The sequence below is a fragment of the Sabethes cyaneus genome, chromosome 3, assembly GCF_943734655.1.
Source record: "Sabethes cyaneus chromosome 3, idSabCyanKW18_F2, whole genome shotgun sequence".
NCBI classification, from domain to species: domain Eukaryota; kingdom Metazoa; phylum Arthropoda; class Insecta; order Diptera; family Culicidae; genus Sabethes; species Sabethes cyaneus.
The window spans coordinates 217,250,143-217,270,029 of NC_071355.1; the positions used below are offsets into that span (position 1 = coordinate 217,250,143).

Here is a 19,887-nt window from a genome sequence, read left to right on the forward strand (position 1 = left end):
TTATGATTATTCTTGAAAGGTACGTTACAACTAATCTACACACTTACATTTCACTGACAGTTATTTCAAGTAAAAGAACACAAAATTTTTCCTGTAACAAAAATAACAACAATAATCTCAAATACAGCAAATTTCACACATATACGACCCACAATTATGTTAGACACCCAGCAGTAACAATAGCGCCGGTAAACAGAAATGAGAATAATAAAATTGCACTTTTACCAAGGTACGACCACACAAATTTTGAGCTGTTTTATTTTCGCTAAATTTCGTGGTATCTTATCGGACGATAACGCTCCTACGACTTTACAAAATCTGATCCATCATGTGTTATCGCTTTGTTTATCCTGCTTTTGTGACCTCAGAATCAGTGAATCTGCTGATACGCCGGACGGTACATCATGCCAACCCATTTACTGAGGGTCATAATCGGGCTTGATTGGAAATGGAAGTATCTAGAGACTGATTCGATTGGTGTGTTCCATTTCCATTGGGTGGGCGTTGAAAGTCTGAAATTCTTATGCAAGCGTTTGACAGTGTTAGCGAATCAAAGTTCACAATTTTGGCTAACAGAATGTCACAGATTTTTTCGAAAAAAAGTCCTTTATCTCTATATTTCAAAATGATACTGGACTAGGATCAATCTTTTGATGTCAAAAGAAAGATATTTTTATAAGGATTCCAATGGTGCGATGCTTGTTTACGCACGTATCCATTTTCAGTAGTTTTTGCCAAAAGAAGGGCATTTTACCCTACTTTTCTTGACATGGAGAGTTGTAAAAGTCCATATCTCCGGACTCTGCTGAGATAAAATCGAATGGTTTTTGCCATAAATAAGCTTTCATCAAGAGGAAACTGATGGCATAGTAGTTGCTTACGAAACATGGTTGATTCTTATTGTTTTGATCAAATAAGCGGTAATTTAACCCAGCTAGTTTTATCAATTATTATCAATAAACGTAAATATCTGTGGATTCCGCTGGGATAAATTAAATACTTTTGCACCATAACAAAAAAATTTTACATGCTTTCGAATAGTTTGGTGTTTGTTCACAGCACCTGTTTGTTTCTTTTAGTTTTGGTCAAATAAAGATCATGCTACCTTAATTTGGCAGCGTTAACTTAGAAAATTGGGGTAAAATGACTAATTTTGACGCATTCAAATATCCTGCCATCGGAATTTACATAAAGTTAGCTCTCTTGTGATGAAAAAAGATAGGTTTTATCCCGGTGGGTTCCAGCGTTATTGATCAATATATCTCTGCATTCCTAGAAAAGTACGGTAAAGTCCCCTACATTTGGCCAAAACTGCTGGAAAAAGGTGCATGCCGTAAGCAAAGACCATACCATTGGAATCTCCATAAAAATATCTTTCTATTGATATCAAAAGATAGATCCTAGCCCAGCGGCGTTTGGAGATATTGAGATAAAGGACTTTTTTGCACAAAAAGCCCAACTGTGCAGTGGTTTGTCGTGATCCAGTCCGCTGGAATCTATTTTCCCTGAAGTTGAAGGTAGCGGGGCTGGAACTCCGTAACACCTGGCATTTTTCAGCATTTCAGGTGATCAGGTGAGCGGTTTGTTTTCCTTTTGTACGTCCTTATTGAAAACATGACTATTCTCAGCGTAGGCCATCCAAAAAGTATTTAAAATGACGAAGAATGACTTTTGACTTTAAAGTCCAATTTTAACTACAATTTTTAGTTCTATTTTAACTCTTATTTCAGTCTAATAAGTCCTTTTTCAAGTTCAATTCCATTGCCTCATTTCAAGTCCTTTTCCATGTCTAATTTTCAGTCCAATTTGGAGTGCAAATTCTAGTTTAATTTGAAGTCCAATCTATAAAAATGATTTTCTGTCTGCCTGTCTGTCTGTCTGTATATTCCTTATAGACTCGGAAACTACTGAACCGATTGGCATGAACATTTGTATGCAGAGGTTTTTGGGGACGGGGAAGTTTTTTATGTTAATTAGAGACCCCTCCCCCTCTAAGAGGGAGGGCTCCCATACAAATGAAACTGAAATTTCTGCATAACTAGAGAACTAATCAAGCAAACGGATTCAAATTTGGCATGTGGAGTTTTTGGATGTAGAAATTTTTACTATGGTGTCCTGAGACTCCTCATCCCTCTAAGAGAAGGGGATGGGGGCTCCCACACCAATGAAATTTAAATTTCCTCATAACTCGAGAACTAATCAAGCAAATGGAACCAAATTTGGCACGTGGGGGTTTGAGGAGGTAGGAATTATTTCTATGGCGAATTCCCATACAAATGAAACACGAATTTCCTTATAACTCGAAAACTTATTAAGTAAATGGAACCAAATTTGGCTTGTGGGCGATTTCAGAGGCATGAATTTATTTTATGATGGTTTGAGACCCCTAACCCCTGTGGTAGGGGGAAGGACTCTTATACAAATAAAACAGAAATTTTTCCGTAACTCAAAAACTAATCGAATTCGAGAAAGTTTAGACTCTCTCAAAAAGATTAGTCAATATCAAGGCCACCAAAAACTACTTATAGTAACACTAGATGATTCAGGTCGAAATGGCGGTGCCCCACCTTTTATTTTGATTTGGGCATGCCAGTGTTCAAGTTTCGCACTTGTGCTCCGCCTTACTCTATTTCGTTTATTGCAGAAAGAATAACTTTTGTTTGTTTGTTTGTCTTTTATTGTCTAGTAGCGTAAGGTTTACCCTTTTAAAGATGCTACTTCTAATTTGTCGATAAGTATAATATAGTCTTACATTTCTACACAATTATTTAATCTTAATCTTTTCATCTAACAACAGCTTGTTGCTATGTTGCAGTTTTGAAAAGCTGATGTAATGTTAACATTCGGTCCAAACTCCAAACCATACCTTTTCGGCCAGATTCGTTTGGATTATCCATCGAGCATGGTTCATCAAGTGATGTTGCAGGAGACAGCTGGCATCCTAGAAATCTTAAAGAAAAGACACCGCGTTCATGCCGCACTACATTGGAGTAAAAACAACAAATAATTGATGATTCGGAGCGCTGTTTGAAACGGATTACATAACAATGACTGAAACATAGAGTCGTCATTATAGGCCAAAATCGTAAAGATTACTAGCCGAGTGGAAACGAGAAATCTAGGTTAAAACTTCCGTACTCTGGGTCACGCATGGAGTTTCATTAGCTTTTTACGAAAGATGATCAACAGCAGCTGATTTATTGGATTTGGTGTAGAAAAGGCCTCATAATCAAGCCAAGCATCCACTAATCAATGAAACACACCTCCACCCCACACCTCCACTCCACACTCCATACCAAAGTTGGGATAATCTGATATTTACCTATTTTGTGGCATAACGAAAGTATCTGAGTTCTATTTTGAGGAAGCAAGATTATGAAAAGCCTAGGTATTGCTATGAAAATTGATTGCGTTAAATGAATCTAATTTTGCGTTTTTGTTGGCTCAGATCTGAATACCAATAAATTCAGCCCATGCGTACATGACAGTTCGAGTCCCATGCAGGAGTTCTAGTTCATCGTATAAAATTTTGGCAATAAGGTAGCATTAACTTAATGGTTTAAGGGGAGTTGGGTGTACGAATAAAAAAGGTTCTATCTTGTTGCGATCCTTCCAGTAATCATTGTTTTGTAGGTCTGGCCTACAAATCTGAAAAGTGAATATATCTGACATCATCTTCCTACAAATACCTATAATATCTGATTGTGAAAACACAAGTTTGAAAAAGAAAGTCAATGTATCGAAAGGTTAATCTGGTTGTGAACCAATTTCGGTACTGTCTGGCACGCAGTTAAATTATTTTTTCAGGGTTTTCTTGCTGATGTCATATAATCGTACTAGTTGAGGTCATTCCGTTCGGGTTTATTGCCAAATTTCCTGCAAACATGAAAATCCTTACTAGACTACTAGCGTCAATTCGGAAGGATGAATCATCAACATTAGATTGTATATAACTGATATCGGTTATCGCGTTATCGGTTTTCATCGAAGTACTGCACTGATTCTGGATTCACTACAACTGTACTATTACCATAGGGTTATTGTGGTAGTGAAGTTTGCCGCATATGTACCAAAATATTTTCGACTATTGAATCTATCTCCTGCCATTATCGGATTTGCACCGAGCTACTGTGGCGAGTCCAGTTACGCTTATCAAGGAAACGGTAAGCGGTCTGAAAAGTTAAATATTATCGATATATAAACTAGATACAGAGGAAGTTACTGAGCCAGTCTTGATTTAGCAGCGATACGGGTTTTAAGTGAAGGACGAGAACGAGTGATAATTTGCTGATAATGAAGCTGTGGATTGGATTATTTCTGCTTGGACTGGCCATCGAAGGTGCGACAAAATCTTTCCATTAATTTGCATGTTGGATTTCAAATACTAGTTCAGCGGTTTGTTCAATAACATGAATCATAATGGTCCTCATTAGGAGCAATTAGAAAAAATTTATTTTGTTTAACAACAGTGTTTTTTGGCTCTTTGCTTGATAATAGTGCTTACGTGGTGTGAAATGAATCATTCAGAAAGCATGAGAAGATATAGTTAGCAACTTAACTAACCACATTTCGGTGATTTTGCTTTATATTATTTAAAATAAGGTCAAGCCCAGCTCACCTGTTTCGTGTGCAACGATTGTCCGGATCCATTCGATACTTCAGCAGCGCAGGTAGCATGTCCAACAACAGACACAACCACCACCACCAGTTTTCCCCCCACAGTGATTACGCCCCCAGGTGAGCAAACTACTCTTGCACCCGGGGTCACTACCACCACAGTTGCCGCCCCACCAACTGACGGTCCTATCCTTACCCCGCCACCAATCGGACGAAGGAAACGACAGACACAAACTCACCAATGTTTTGTTCGCGAGCTTCCTAGTAAGTAGTTTTTTCATAGAGCGTAACTTTAGATCAAGTATTTTAACATATTGTTTGTAATTCACAGATCTATCCATTCAGCGCGGTTGTACCGTCTTCGACACGGATGAGACCACCACCTGTCGTAATTTGAATAGTGGAATCAATCCCGTTGGTTATTGTCGTGTTTGCAATTGGGCTGGTTGCAACAGTGCGAGCGGAGTTACCCTATCAATCGTCACCCTACTGACAGCACTGCTTATCGCGTTGAAGTTGTTGTAAATCGAAGAACTTTTCACTGCTAAGCATTAACGTGTGTCAATCTCCTTCGTCTGTGTGAACGTGAATGTTACTTGATAGATACGTCTATTGTTACTAATAAAGCAAATTGTCCGAATGCTCATATTTAGTACTGTCCTCTAGTCTAGTTTATTATCCGAGCAAAGCCTCTAGTAAAATGTGTCATTTCATTGTTTTATTCTTAGACATATGAGTAGTTTCTTCTTCTGCCGATGTTATTCTAATAAAACCAAATTTTAATTTTTATATTAATTAATTATTATTGATTCTGGAAGTTACTTCTGTAAGTAACCGTAAGTCGCGTAACTGCCCGCGTATCAGCACTCCCACGCGATGTTTATTTTCCCTAACGTCAGTTGATTGATGGTCCATCACGATATGGTTCGTCAATCAGAGTTACACATATTTGCTGGACGGCAAGTAAAACCAAAAGGATTAGAGACTACGTTCGCGACTGTTATCATATAAATCACATTCCTTATCAGCTACTAATCTTAATGTCAGATGTTAAACGACACATAGCTGCTGATAATTATTTTTTGGTTGCGGTTTCCAACCGTCAAACAAAATGATAAAATTTGTTTGAACTGTAATTTTATTCCAAAATTACTTGTTCAAAACATTATGTATTGAAAATAATAAAATTGTTTGATAGCTCCCTCATCTTTTCTACAATGAGTTGAGTTGCTGTATTTAAATTATAAAACTTCTTATTTTGAGGCTACGCACTATTTTGTCATGTTTCGAGAAGAAAAATGTCACGGTACCTCGCCAGTGGGTAATACCTGGTAATACCTTGCTTGCATATTTGTTTTGTTGGTTGTTGGGTTTACAAAAAAAAAAAAACAAATAATGAGCTATTTCATGACAACAAAGCAATTATTTGGTGATTGTATGAATTTAATTTTGAAATCTAAGTATACGTAGATGATCAAGTTATTTTTTGTATTGTATTGCATGGTAAATAAACATACAAGATTCAATGGTCTTAATGATTAAAATAATAGGGAGATTCACGTAGCGCTTGCTATGTTGCGTATACGTTGTATTGCGTATTTATACTGCGCTAATGGCATAACGGTTCCATCTTCATAGAAACTGGGACTGTTATGCGAATAGCGGCAGTATATACAAGGAATACACCATATACGTAACATAGCAAGCGCTACGTGAATACCCCTAATGACACTAATTACTAAGCAGAGGTAACGAAAGTAGAGGTAACGAAAACATGGATTAGCACATTGAAATTGAGCATCTTAAACCCTTCATTAAAATCATAAACCATGATTGGAACAAAAATTTTCATTGGAAACATTACGCGAAATCTGTGGCTAGCAGACTAACATGAGCCAAACTTACATGTTTGTATTTCAGGTAGGAAGCGAAATAATAATTTAGCCGCATCCTAAGTATATAACAAAATTAAAAGTAAATGTTAAAATCAATAGGTTAGGTAGCATTAGTACCGTAATTGCTCTGTAATATGACAGCTGATTGCAACGTCTGCCAAATAAAAACAGATGGACAGGTTCGGATACTAGCCATCGTTTGACCACTTTCTCTCTGTTCGAATTACATGCTACCGGCTATAACCGCAATTAGGTAAACAACACATATTACACGTTTTTGCCAAACCTATTAATATGATATAGGATGCCCCATCCTCCCCCGATAATATAACCAATTCAAAATATGGTAGTATCAGGTCAATTATAGATTAAATACGAGAATTTCCAGAACGAAACCAGATGTACAAGCGGTTGGAAGAGGGAGTGATTGAACCAACCTCATGTTTATTGTCTTGACCTTTATAATGAGGTCAGCCATGAAAATTAGGTGACGGAATCATTAAAGCTACACTTACTAGGTTTGTAGTACGTCACTTTTACCAAACGCGAATGCTGTGTAATCCAAAACAAGTAAGTCTCTTTTGTCTTAATACTTAATGGATGCATTTTTAAATGCCCGCATGACGAACATGTCGAGCGAGCTTGCGATTATCAATAGGCTCACATAATTTATTAGTACTTTTATGGAAGCCTTCACACGCGAAGTTCAGCCTGTTAATAACAGTGTGCGGCAGCTTTAGGTTAGCCCGTGCTTTTAATATTTCATGCCATCTATACGTGAAGTGTACTTTTTTGATCGAAGCTTTGAACTTTTTCTCTACAACCGGTTTCAAAGCAATTTTGGAGGCCGAGGACGCTTACAAAGCCAAACAAACCTATAGATAGTTTCTTCGTTTATCTTGAATAGTAAAACAGCTCTTTAGAAAAAATTACAATTTATCCCTTTACCCGTATTTGCTCCTATTTGAAAAAAAAAACGATTTTTGAAATTAAACTATACAACGAAAGAATATCTCGATTTTTTATCGAAGAATTCTCCCTGAGTCTTGAATATATTTAATTTAAACAGACTTTTTTGATAGTTTTGATAGTTATAAATTACCCCTACGCCAAGCACAGACATAAACCAGACAAAAGCATCGACCGTACAATTCATGCTATGACCAAACACAACTTCAGATTGGACAAATTAAACTAGACATTGGACTTGAAATTGAATTCGAACTTGAACTTGAATTTTCGTTTGATGTTGGACTTTAGGTAGAATCCAAAATTGAACTTGAATTAAAATTTCAAATTGGATTTGAAATGATGTAACTCGAACACGAATTTAATGCTGGATTTAATTTTACATAAATAATTTATTTATCGCAAAAATATTGGGTGGTTAAATTAAAAACCCCGGAATTCCTGGTTACACTTTGAGAAATTATTTTCTGCTACATTTAGTTTTATTGGTAAAGTGGGGCACGTGTCCCAGTGTGCCTCAACCTGGGCATGCCAGTGCAAGTTATTGAGAAATGCATGAAGCCTAAATAAATATTCGAAAGATAAACCGATTTTTTGTGGGGCTTCGATTGGTTCTTCATCACCGCTACTTGCATTCCAAAGTACAAATTGACTTTTCAAGATAATATTCAATACGCTGCGGTTCAAATTTTGGGATACTTCAACACCCACCGCGCAACTTGGGGTTCCCTTTTGTCACGATGACCGTTTCGCTTCAAATCACATTCTTTGCGACAATTTCGATATGACTAACTAGGGGAGATATGATACTGATTTCTAAGTCTCTATCGCGTATAAATGTGTTGTCTTATCTTTATGCTCGACATCGCTGCGGCTGCGGTTTTCATTCGGTGCGTGGAAGGTAATCTTTTATCCTCGCGGAAGCGATCAGCGGTCATCTACCTCAAATTGATTCACCAATAAGTAATATTTTATAATCTCTTTCCAATTGCGCATAATTGCAAAAAAAAATTTTTTTGATTCCGCGTTGTACTTTTCTCAAGTGTTCTAACAAACAGGTCAAAGGTTATCAAAACTTTCAAAATATATATGGTATAAAAATAGATCTAGAGATTTTTGAGAAACTCATCATAATGTTTATGTAATTTCCCAAGTAACATTTTTGTTGTATAATAGCTTATTAAACTATTGTACAGCTAATTCCCGTGGAACAAGTGCTAGATTAGCTATTACACAACAAAAATGTTACTAGGGTTAGATCAAACTAATCAGCACGAACAAAGCTATTTGGAATTCAACTTTGCATTTGCATTTTTAAGTAAATATTGTTATTGCTACATTTTGCTGGCCCAAAAATTAGAAGCAATTTTAGTCATGATGTCAGATGAAGCCGTTCGAGCGATTTTTCGTAATTAATATGCGTGACAGGTGAAGTGATGACTAACCGATCAGAGCGCACTGTATTGATTCTGGTCTAACAACTACGGCTGAACAGATTCCGACAGTTATATATAACCGTGGCAATAACAAAAGTGATTTGGAGCTTCATACTGTGACGATTTTCTAGTATAGGTTCGGCACATTTGAATCATGCGTTGCCGAAGATAAGTGTATTTGCATAGGAATTGGCTCTATCAGATAGATACTTTTCTCAATGTCTCGATAAGAGTTTTTGGCTGATATGGTCAATCTCATGAATATAATTTGAATGTCTTACGTTTTTAGGCCATTTGATTTATTTTTCTCCGGTCTTTCACGATGACCATGGCATTTCCAATCACGTTACTGCTTTTCGCTCTTGCAATTCAAAAAGGTAATTAATTTTACATTATTTCTTATTAAAAATTAATACTTTGTTCTACTGAATATCGTAGTGAATCTACAACTGGTGTGCTATGAGTGTGTGGATTGTGATTTTAATCCTACAATAGCTGTAGTGTGTGAAGAAAGCTATCCGACTCCTACTTTACCAACAAGCCCCGATCCAACATGTGCTACCTGTGAGCCAGCGACTGATACAACTCCGGAGTTTACTCCAACTTTGCCAACCACATTTGAACCAACATGCCCAACATGTGGCACGGAACCGGAAACAACGCCTGAATTCACTCCAACTTTACCAACCACTTTTGAACCAACGTGTCCAACATGCGCTCCAGAGACTGAAACAACTCCAGAATTTACTCCAACTTTACCAACCACATTCGAGCCAACGTGTCCAACATGCGCTCCAGAGACTGAGACAACTCCAGAATTTACTCCAACTTTACCAACCACATTCGAGCCAACGTGTCCAACATGCGCTCCAGAGACTGAAACAACTCCAGAATTTACTCCAACTTTACCAACCACATTCGAGCCAACGTGTCCAACATGCGCTCCAGAGACTGAGACAACTCCAGAATTTACTCCAACCTTACCAACCACTTTTGAACCAACTTGTCCAACATGCGCTCCGGAGACTGAAACAACTCCAGAATTTACTCCAACTTTACCAACCACATTCGAGCCAACATGCGCAACATGCGCTCCGGAGACTGAAACAACTCCAGAATTTACTCCAACTTTACCAACCACATTCGAGCCAACATGCGCAACATGCGCTACAGAAGCGGCAACCACACCTGAATTCACTCCAACTTTACCAACTGGCCCAGAACTTACGACATCTAGCACCATATGTCCTACATGTGCACCAGAAACTAGCCCAGAGTTTACGCCCACATTACCTACCAGCCCGGAGCCTACGTGTGCGACATGCTCGCCAGCACCGAATACGGTCACTGTGCCAATCACTAGCCTACCCGGTGCATCGCAAATTACCACCATTTGGCCCGGTCAAACCATACTAACTCCTCCGCTCACAACCGCTTCCGGACCGACTTCTTCGCAAATTACTACCATTTGGCCAGGTCAAACTTCGGATATAACCATAATTACTCCACCGCTCACAACCGCTCCTGGTCCGACTTCTTCACAAATTACTACGATATGGCCTGGTCAGTCAGACAGTTGGCCTCCCATCATTCTGACGACGCCGCAAACTACATGGCCTACGATCCTAACTCAGTCAACAGGGTTTCCTCCGATAATAACTACATTTGGTACACCCGTTCGCAAAGAACACCTACCGATGCCGGTATATGTTTGCCATGTTACGGAACGAATCGGTGAGTATCATCCACTGTGTGCTATATAGGTATTTTTCAAAACGTTCGTACAAAATGAGCCGGAAGATCGCAGAACTTGAAGTTATGGAAATCAAGGTTTGTGGACCAGTCAAGCTTAGAGTTGAGACCCTACCCCACGTACTTCACCTCGTTCACAATATCAACATCCGAATCATAAGAGCGCAGAGCGCGTGCTCCATTGGTATTTCTACGTCTTGAAAATAAGATGATAGATGTTTTACTCGGATTTACCGAAAGTGCAGTTTCTCGGCACCACGTTTCCGCGACGCGTAGTGCCTGCTGCATCAAGTGAAATAATGTACTTATGCACTTTCCAACTACTAGGATGAGATAATCATCCGCAAAACCATATGACGGATAATCTAGACCATTGAGTTTCCTCAGTAGGACATCCGCCACAAGGTTCCATAAAAGAGGCGAGAGAACGCCATCTTGTGGACTCCCATAAACACTTTGCTTCCAAATGCTTGCTTGCCGTAACGACGAAAAAAGTAATCGGTTACCAAGCATTTGTTCTGTCCACTTTATGATTATTGAAGGCACATTATGATAACGAGCAGCCTCCAAAATTGAAGCGAAAGATACGCTATCAAACGCGCCTTCAATATCCAAAAAAGTTCCTAAGCAAGATTCCTTTTGTGAAAAAGCAACCTCAATTTTATTCACCACATCATGTAATAAAGTGGTTGTAGACTTGCCACTTTGATAAGCATGTTGTGCTGAATGAAGAGGAACTACTAAGTTTGTTTCGTGGATATGGTGGTTACACACTTAAACGATTCGGTAAAATTTACCGAAATCTAAACAGCTGAACGTTCGGTAAAATTTGCAATTGCACCAAACATTACTAATGATCTGTAAACGTCGATTGGCACCATCGAAATTTTTACCGAACGTTCAGCTGTTTAGAATTCGGTAAGATTTTACCGAATTCGGTGCTTTTTGTTAAGTGTGTAACAATCAGCTAAAGTGATTTATGCACAAAAGGCGTTAGACTGATTGGTCTAAAGCTTTTTGCTTGCTCGTATGGCGCGAGTCCACCTTTAGGAATAAACTTAAGGGTTATTTCACGCCATTGAGTTGGGTTGAGTTGAGTTGATCCAACTGTTCCAGGAGATTTGTATGGAGAGAAGCTGTTCACGGCCCACTCAATCGCTTCAGTTGTGACAAGTCTCCGAGCGAAAGCCCATGAGTCTAAGCTAGCTGAAATGATTGCTGGGTCGTTTCGAACGTTTCTCACAGCCTATTTTTTCAACTCACTCTTCAACACACAGTCAGAGATACTGTACTTAGAATGGATGTCAGAGATACTGTAGAATGTACCTAGAGAGTTGGAGTTGCTTCTAATAAGTTCACTTATTTGAATTTTTGAGTCACCGGTCAATTATGTGTGCAATTTAAAATTGATATTTTTCGGTGAATACGATGAAAAAACTTCCCCTTTTCTTTACGTTTCGGCTTACTGATTTCCTATTCAGTCATCTTCAGAATATCAGCCTAATTATTTCATTTTAACGATTATCGGCTTTCCGTGCGCCAACCGCAAACGAGCTGCGTCGTCAATGGTGTTTGTCTCTTTACTCGAAAGTCGTCTCGATAGTCGTTTCGATGAATTCTAAAAATTGACAAAGTTACAGCCATTTGTACCGCGCATGTCTGGAGCGATTACACTGCGAATAAAAACTTCAATGCCGTTTTTTATTCGAAACCAGGTTTTCAAAGTCGGTACCATAAATATCTCAAGAACGGTTCAATCAATTCTCATGATTCTTTTTTTGTGTGAAAGCCAACCAAATTATCTAGTGTTTGACCCATTCTTTTTTCGATATTGCAATGTTTGTATTTTTTAGAAATGTTCAAACCCAATTTTTCGACTAAAAACCTTACTTTTATATTTGAATGTCCGCCATTTTGTTATGCGTTCGAATTTAAAAAAACGCATGGGTCAAATACGAGATAATTCAATTGCCATTGTACGTGACATGATCAATGAGAATGACACGTTTTGAAGGGTTTTACAAGTATGAACGAAATTGCAATTCATTGTACAGAAGGCAAGGTAACACATTATTAAACCGTTTTTTGCGGAAATTTTATTTAAACGACGTCACTCTACTTATTGTTTTGCATTTCTTATCTTTGGAATGTGGAAAAGCAGATTGATAACATTCACAATTTGTTCTTACTGTTCAAAGTATGCTTGACAAAATGCATCAATTGATTGCTGCTTTCGGTAGGATTCTATGGACTTACGTTGGGCAGAGCGTTAATATACAATATTCCCCGGTGAAACAGTTTATAACTCTAAATATATTTTGAAATTTTCATTATCTTTAAAAAGCTAGCTAGCCCAGTTTCGAGATTTGTGTTCGGCTTTCTTACCAAGATCAGTAATAAAATATTTTTTGTTCCATTACAGTAAATAATCGCCTTGTTACAGACCGTGGATGCAGCATACGAGGCCAATCAGCTGCAGAAACTTGCACGATTATTAATAATAACCAGCCGTACGAGAGGTGCTCCCTTTGCTCATGGAGTTTATGTAATAGATAAAGTTGCGTATGAAAATATTGTATGCTAGTATTGCTGCCAAATCGCGAAAAGAAAAATAATTTGCTAACTTAGATTGGGAATGTGTTTTATTGAAAAAAAAAAGTGGAAAGTTGTACAAAATTTAATAAAAATGGTTTCCAATGTCACGAATGGTAATTCCAGTCTAATGTGACTTGCCATCAGTAGTTTTTCGATATATAAAAATATCTTATCTATAAACGAGTTATAGGAAATAACCGACGGATACCTTAAAAAAGTAATGTAGTGAAATAATATCAATTGTGTTATTAAACAAATAATTTTTTAAAATAAGTAGTTTAGCAATATTAATAATAAAAATGAAATTAAACCATTTCGATAACTATAATCACAATTTCCATGATACTTTCATAAATAAATAGTTTTTCGCTTAAATATAGGCAAAAGATGCCTAGCTTGAAAATTTCATATAAAAGTTGCTCTCTGGATCAACAGCAGATTGGAAAACTGTTTACAGAAAAAAAATTAAGTCAATAATTTTATTCCAAAAGAGCTTAAATGAAGTACTGGTTACTGCAATAAGACAAATAAATGGAATAATTTTGGACCCAATTTTTTTGACTTTTTGTGGTTAACGCAAACGTACAGATTGAAAATCCAATAAAATTTGAGAAGCCGGAGCATCTGTTTAAAAAAATTTGAAGTTTTTTTAAAACTTTTTTTTAATTTATATAAGACTAGCTGACCCAACAAACTTCGTATTGCCACAAATTAAACTGTGTTGTACATAAATCGTGAATCTCGGATGACCTTTGTCACAATCTCGAGTTTGCAAGTTTCTGGGGAGTTCATGGGTGTTTTAATATACAAATTTTCCTCACAGTAAAGTAGAAAACAACTCCTCCCATTGCATTGCTTAGCCTGATAAAATAAAGCGGATAGCATTTAAATATTCGCCATCATTACAAACCATTTTGCCGAATACCATTTTCCGGAACACTAATTCTCGGTTGGCCATAACGCGGAATATAGAGTTTTACAGAATACCATTTCGCGAAAAACCTTACGCGGGATGTACCATTTCACGAAAAATCTTTTCGTAGAAAGTACCATTTCACAGGGGTGACCCAACTGAAGGAAAGTAATAGAGGTCAGTAGATCTAGGACAATAAATAAACCTAGATAGAGGTGATCTCTACGGGGGGCTGCCCCCTGCAGTGGCCGGCGCTTCCGACGGCAGGTCGCCGGCAACACTCACGGCCTGTGGTCGTCTCGCGCTGAATTATCTAATGTTACTATTGATAGTTTTTGGTGGTCTTGTTATTGATTAATGTTTTATGAAAGAGTCTAAAATTTCTCGAGTTCGATTAGTTTTTGAGTTACGCTAAAATTTCTGTTTTATTTGTATGAGAGTCCTTATTCCCCTACCACAGGGGTGAGGGGTCTCAAACCATCATTAAAAAAATTCCTGCCTCCAAAACCCCCCACATGCCAAATTTGGTTCTATTTCCTTGATTATTTCTCGAGTTATGAGAAAATTTGTATTTCATTTGTATGGGAGCCCCCCTCCTAAAGTGGGGAGGGGTCTCAATTCACCATAGAAGAAATTCTTGCCTCTAATAACACCCAACTGTCAAATTTTGTTCCATTTGCTTGATTAGTTCTCGAGTTATGCAGAAATTTGTGTTTCATTTGTATGGGAGCCCCCCCTCTTAGTGGCGGGAGAGGTCTATAATCATCATAAGAACCTTCCCTGGCCCCAAAAATACCAATATGCAAATTTTCTCGCCGATTGGTTCAGTAGTTTTCGAATCTATAAGGAACATTCGGGCAGACAGACATAAATCCATTTTTATAGGTATCAATATCGCTTTTTGACGATATTTCAATTCGAGCAGCCCGAGACTGGAACTCGAAAAACTCGACCTGAGTACATTTGTACCCGGTTAATCAATTGAGAGTTCAATAATGACAACTCTTGAACGCATTACGGATATACCATAATTCTTCAGGAGCCAATGCTCCTCTATCTAAAAGCATTTAGTGACTGTATGTGAAGTTTTGTAATCCATCTTTAATCCAAATCAGATTACACTGATAGAACGATGCTTTAGACTAGTAGTACGATATTTTGCTATCTTCACTACAAATCGTGACAACAAAACATTAATACGTCGTGTAAATTAGACTGCGTAAATCAACATTCGAATTGATTACGCCTAGCAATAAAATAAAGGCTAGAATTTGACGACTCGCGCGATAAATTCGGCGATAAGGTAGAATTAGAAACTCTGTTCTTAAAAATAAAATATCCGACGTATACAAGGATGCTTAATGACCCAAACGGTTGTCTTTTACATGTTCTGTTGATTGAAGCCAAAAATTCGATTTCATGATTAGATAAAACCGAACGTTTTCGAAACAGGCACACGCTGATTTTTTAAGCGGGGAACTACCAATAATCTACTTATCTGTGTTTGGCATGTAATGATTAATGTAAATTGACTAATATAGGATTTTTTTTGCTGCTTGATTTATGTGGAAAATAATTTGAATTGAATTATTCCGTCATAACATCCAACCAAACTGCTGACACAAATCCAAAGTTCAAAACTTTTTGCTTAATAATAATGAAAAATCATTTATCGTGTCCAACACTATTACTCATCAGTGTTCTAAATAAAAATTAAATGTGTCGAAGTAACTTGATTATGTGGATCACCAGATAAGAGATTATCTGGTATGGATAAAAGGCCACTAAATCCATTCAAGTGAAATCATTAAGTAGCTAACAGTGCTGCAGAAGGAATCAATTCTTGTGTATTGACGAAGGCAAAAATGAATTTGAAATTATCTACGACACTGGTGGTGCTGTTTGTGGCCTGTAAGTATTGAATCAAAAATACATATTTTATAAATTTTATAATGTGATTAAGGATAACACAAATTATCCTTGCAACAGATAGTAGAGCACAGCTGCTTTGTTTCTATTGCGATGATTGTGATAACTACACTGCAGAGGTAGAAGCTTGTGGTATCAGCAGACCAGCTCAAACCACCACTCCAGTGGCATCGACAACAACTACAACTTCGACTTCTAGTGATCCAACCACAACCCCACCTACCACCACACCGGAGGTACCTGGAACGACCACAACTACGCCTTTGACGACTCCTGGTGAACCTATCCTGACCCCACCTACCTTACCAGCCCAAATCACAACTACAACTACAGTTCTTCCAACTGCTGGTGATCCTATTCTTACACCCCCAACCATCCCGAATTGGAGCTCTTCCACTCAGGGAGATCATTTGGCAACGCCTCCAATCACCCCTCTTCCTTCGGCGAACGTGGATCAGAAAAATGGTGAACGCATAGTGATTCCTCTTGAACCCAATACATCATATGCATGTTCAATGATAAGCACAACTGGTATGTAATCGAAATTAGGCCGTGAAATTTGCTTTCATTGAAACATAATTTCGTCATTTTTCAGTGGGACAACGCGAGATCGTTCGTCGAGGTTGCGCCAGATTGGCAAACACTAACGCTCAAACTTGCGGAAACCTATCTGGAGGCCAACATACGCGGTGCAGCGTATGCATGACGCATCTGTGCAACTCTAGCGTGTAAATAAGCAAGTGATTTTACAATGTTGTTTCCAGACTGATTCTTTTTAGTTTTATTTATTTGTGTATTTTATTTTAATTTTCTTTGTGTGGTAATACACCTCAAACCCAGCATTCTTTCAATTCAGCCAAAGAATTGTAAAATTGAAGAAATAAAACATGACGATTTACGCTAGATAATTAGATTATTTAAATTATGAGTTCATCGTATCCTTTGTTATATTGTTATTCAGCCAAAAATGACTAAATGCACGGTACTGCATTTTCAGTTCAAAATTTATGCACTTTTTTCATTATTTTCGATTGAAACAAATTTTAAAAGTTCGCAATCGCTGATAAAAGTGAGATTTTTTAAGTTGTTCCGGTTTCTCCAGTGCATTGATTACAGGGATTAAAACAAAAAAGAGCTCTACAGATAGCAAAATGCAGCGTAAAATCGCACTTTTATCAACGATTGTGCGCTTTCGAAGCGACCATTTTTTAACGCGCATAGCAATGATAATAACGATTGATATTTGTTTGGTCTATCGTTCAGGAAGATTTGAATATTTGACGCGATATATATATCCAGCAAGAATACCATGATTAAGTTGCATAGTTTGTTTGACAAGACAATTATGAAAGAAGAAGAAAAATGCGTGTGGAAGAGATTTTGCCATTTGCTTCATCACTGATAACAAGTAAGCTAGAATAATAGCCAATTGACAAAATCAACCGATTGTCTAAGATCGGAGTCAGTTGATGCATGGCGTTGAAAGTGTGATGGTCTAAAATTGGAATACAATAAACCTTTTTTTTGAACTACTATGAAACTTAAATTAACCACAGCTGTAATTTTTGTTTTGGGAGGTAAGTACAGGACTGAATTTCTGCTTCAAAGATTGGCATGAAGTGTTTAGTTATAACCATTTTATTTATTTTCAGGATTTATAGCGACTGACGCCCAATTGTTGTGCTACCACTGCGATGACTGCCTCGTAGACACAGCCGTAGTTCAACCGTGCGGGTTTGATGTTACCATCCTTACACAATCAAATTGGGGTAAAACTATGGCCGATGGTCCAGTTTTAACTCCTCCAGCTGGCGGCGATATCGGTGCTACTGAAAATCCGCAAGGTCCAATATTGACACCACCAACAAGTGCACCCGGAGACGACAATACAGGCAATTCAGGCAATCCAATTCTAACACCTCCGGGGGGCACCGATGGCAGTACTATTGGACCGAATCCAGCTGACCCTATCCTTACTCCGCCAACGTTTCCGGATGGAGGCGTGAGCAGCGACACACCGAATGCCGGCGGCGGCGGCGGTTGGGTAACTCCACCAATCACTATGGCACCGTTGAAAGGAGCAGAAGCAGAGGCAAATGGAGACCAGTATGTCTGCTTAATGGCTACTTCTACTGGTAAGCAAATTGACAAACTTACAACTATTTAAATAATTACCCAAATTGGTTCCATTTTAGTTAATAATCGCAAAATAGTTCGCCGCGGATGCACTCAGCTAGGTTATTCTAGTGATGAAACTTGCAGTCGACTCACCGGAGGACAGCACAGAGAGTGTACCATTTGTAACAGTCATCTTTGTAACTCTGGTGCCTGAAATCGGAAAACTAAGTAGTGTTTTAATATGCGAATGTTATAATACGCATACCTACCAAACCATTCTTAAGGACATTAAATAAAGTTTCTCAAAAATTGAAAATAAAAACTTCAAAACAGTTCATTAAAACAAGTAACATATGTATCGATTCTTCAAAATTTACTTTTATATTAAGGCTAAGCCAGCGCACTAGAGAGAGAAAAAAGACGAAGCAAAATTTTCAATGAGAGTGGGCTTTTATTAGATGGTTTTGAATACTCGAATGTAGTGACATATCATATCAGGTATGGATTTTACACACAATGATGTATTCGAAAAACTATGTTGTAGCGTTTTTAAGAAATATTCAGATTTTCAAAATGCTATCTTTCTCGATTGCATTTGATGCTTCCGCTGCTTCGGCCTTAAACGATATGCAGAAAAACCTTACGGACTACTCGTTTTACGAAGTTGTGCCATATCACTTGTCTAATTTGCAAATTGGCTGAATTGTGCTGTCAATGTCAGTGGGAAATTTCTAATTAGGTGGGATCGATTCTAATGCGCACGGTTAATCATCCTACTTATTAGCAGAGGTAAGGAATATGATCGTCCAACATTGATTGTTTATCATTGATTGACAATGATTGATGAGACTTCGGACGGATTTAGCAATAATGCTAATTTCGGGAAAAATATGGAAAAAAAACTTCTTCATTTGATTGTGATTTTGCTAAAACCTTGGATGTTAATTGTACCTATTCCAGAAACAAATTTACACTTTAGACGGCTTCATCCGTGAGTGTAACCATCATTGTAATCGCTGGATTGTAACATTTGACTACTAGAGTTGTCTCATTGTGCTCTAAATGTTTTCCTTACTCGCTTTGGTTAAAGCACTACCTACCCAGGGCTAACAAGTTGATATTGACTTTCTAAAAATACGATTAAGTCAAAATGAACCACGAGATGGCCCTACTTTTTTGAATTGCATAGTTTTCAGTGTGTAATGGTTTAAATGCATGACATAGAATATTCTGAGATATTTTTTTTTGTATGACTGATCACTGCGACCAATGCTGTGATATTACCCGGGTGTTTGTTGTAATCTGCACTGCATTTCTTTTTGTTTTAAGCGCTATTGAGTGAGCGATATGCTAATTAATTTCTATACGTGCTTGTGTGATTTGGGTTTACCCTTCCTTCAATGCTTGCTCTATCTTACTCACCGCGTTCCTCAGATTAGTACTGTCCCAATCATACTAGGCCCACCCCTGGCGCGGCTGACCAGTGCATTAAACTATAGGAGTGCTTTTTGCACTGTTAAGCTGACTTCATCGAGGTAACATAGGATTCAGCACGAAAAAAAAATATTTCAACGAGAATTTTTTTAAATAATCATCGGTTACAAATGCAAATTTAGTTCCAATATTTTATCCTTTTAGTTGGAGAATACCTGGATTTAAGACG

The 19,887-nt window shown here is 37.8% G+C and overlaps 3 protein-coding genes across 3 annotated transcripts; all 3 read left to right on the forward strand.

Annotated features, from left to right (window-relative positions):
* Nucleotides 1–4,293: 4,293 nt before the first annotated feature.
* Nucleotides 4,294–5,142, forward strand: LOC128740716 (salivary glue protein Sgs-3-like). Its single transcript, XM_053836281.1, has 3 exons — nucleotides 4,294–4,339; nucleotides 4,603–4,881; nucleotides 4,949–5,142. Exons 1-3 carry the CDS (start codon nucleotides 4,294–4,296, stop codon nucleotides 5,140–5,142), a joined length of 519 nt encoding a protein of 172 aa, XP_053692256.1.
* A 4,097-nt stretch (nucleotides 5,143–9,239) lies between these two features.
* LOC128740717 (DNA-directed RNA polymerase II subunit RPB1-like) lies at nucleotides 9,240–13,225 on the forward strand. Its single transcript, XM_053836282.1, has 3 exons — nucleotides 9,240–9,294; nucleotides 9,356–10,651; nucleotides 13,092–13,225. Exons 1-3 carry the CDS (start codon nucleotides 9,240–9,242, stop codon nucleotides 13,223–13,225), a joined length of 1,485 nt encoding a protein of 494 aa, XP_053692257.1.
* Nucleotides 13,226–16,042: 2,817 nt separating this feature from the next.
* Nucleotides 16,043–18,438, forward strand: LOC128740718 (uncharacterized). The gene is made up of 5 exons (XM_053836283.1): nucleotides 16,043–16,088; nucleotides 16,167–16,637; nucleotides 17,663–17,683; nucleotides 17,759–18,241; nucleotides 18,302–18,438. The coding sequence occupies exons 1-5, from the start codon at nucleotides 16,043–16,045 to the stop codon at nucleotides 18,436–18,438; spliced, it is 1,158 nt and encodes a 385-aa protein (XP_053692258.1).
* Nucleotides 18,439–19,887: the final 1,449 nt, after the last annotated feature.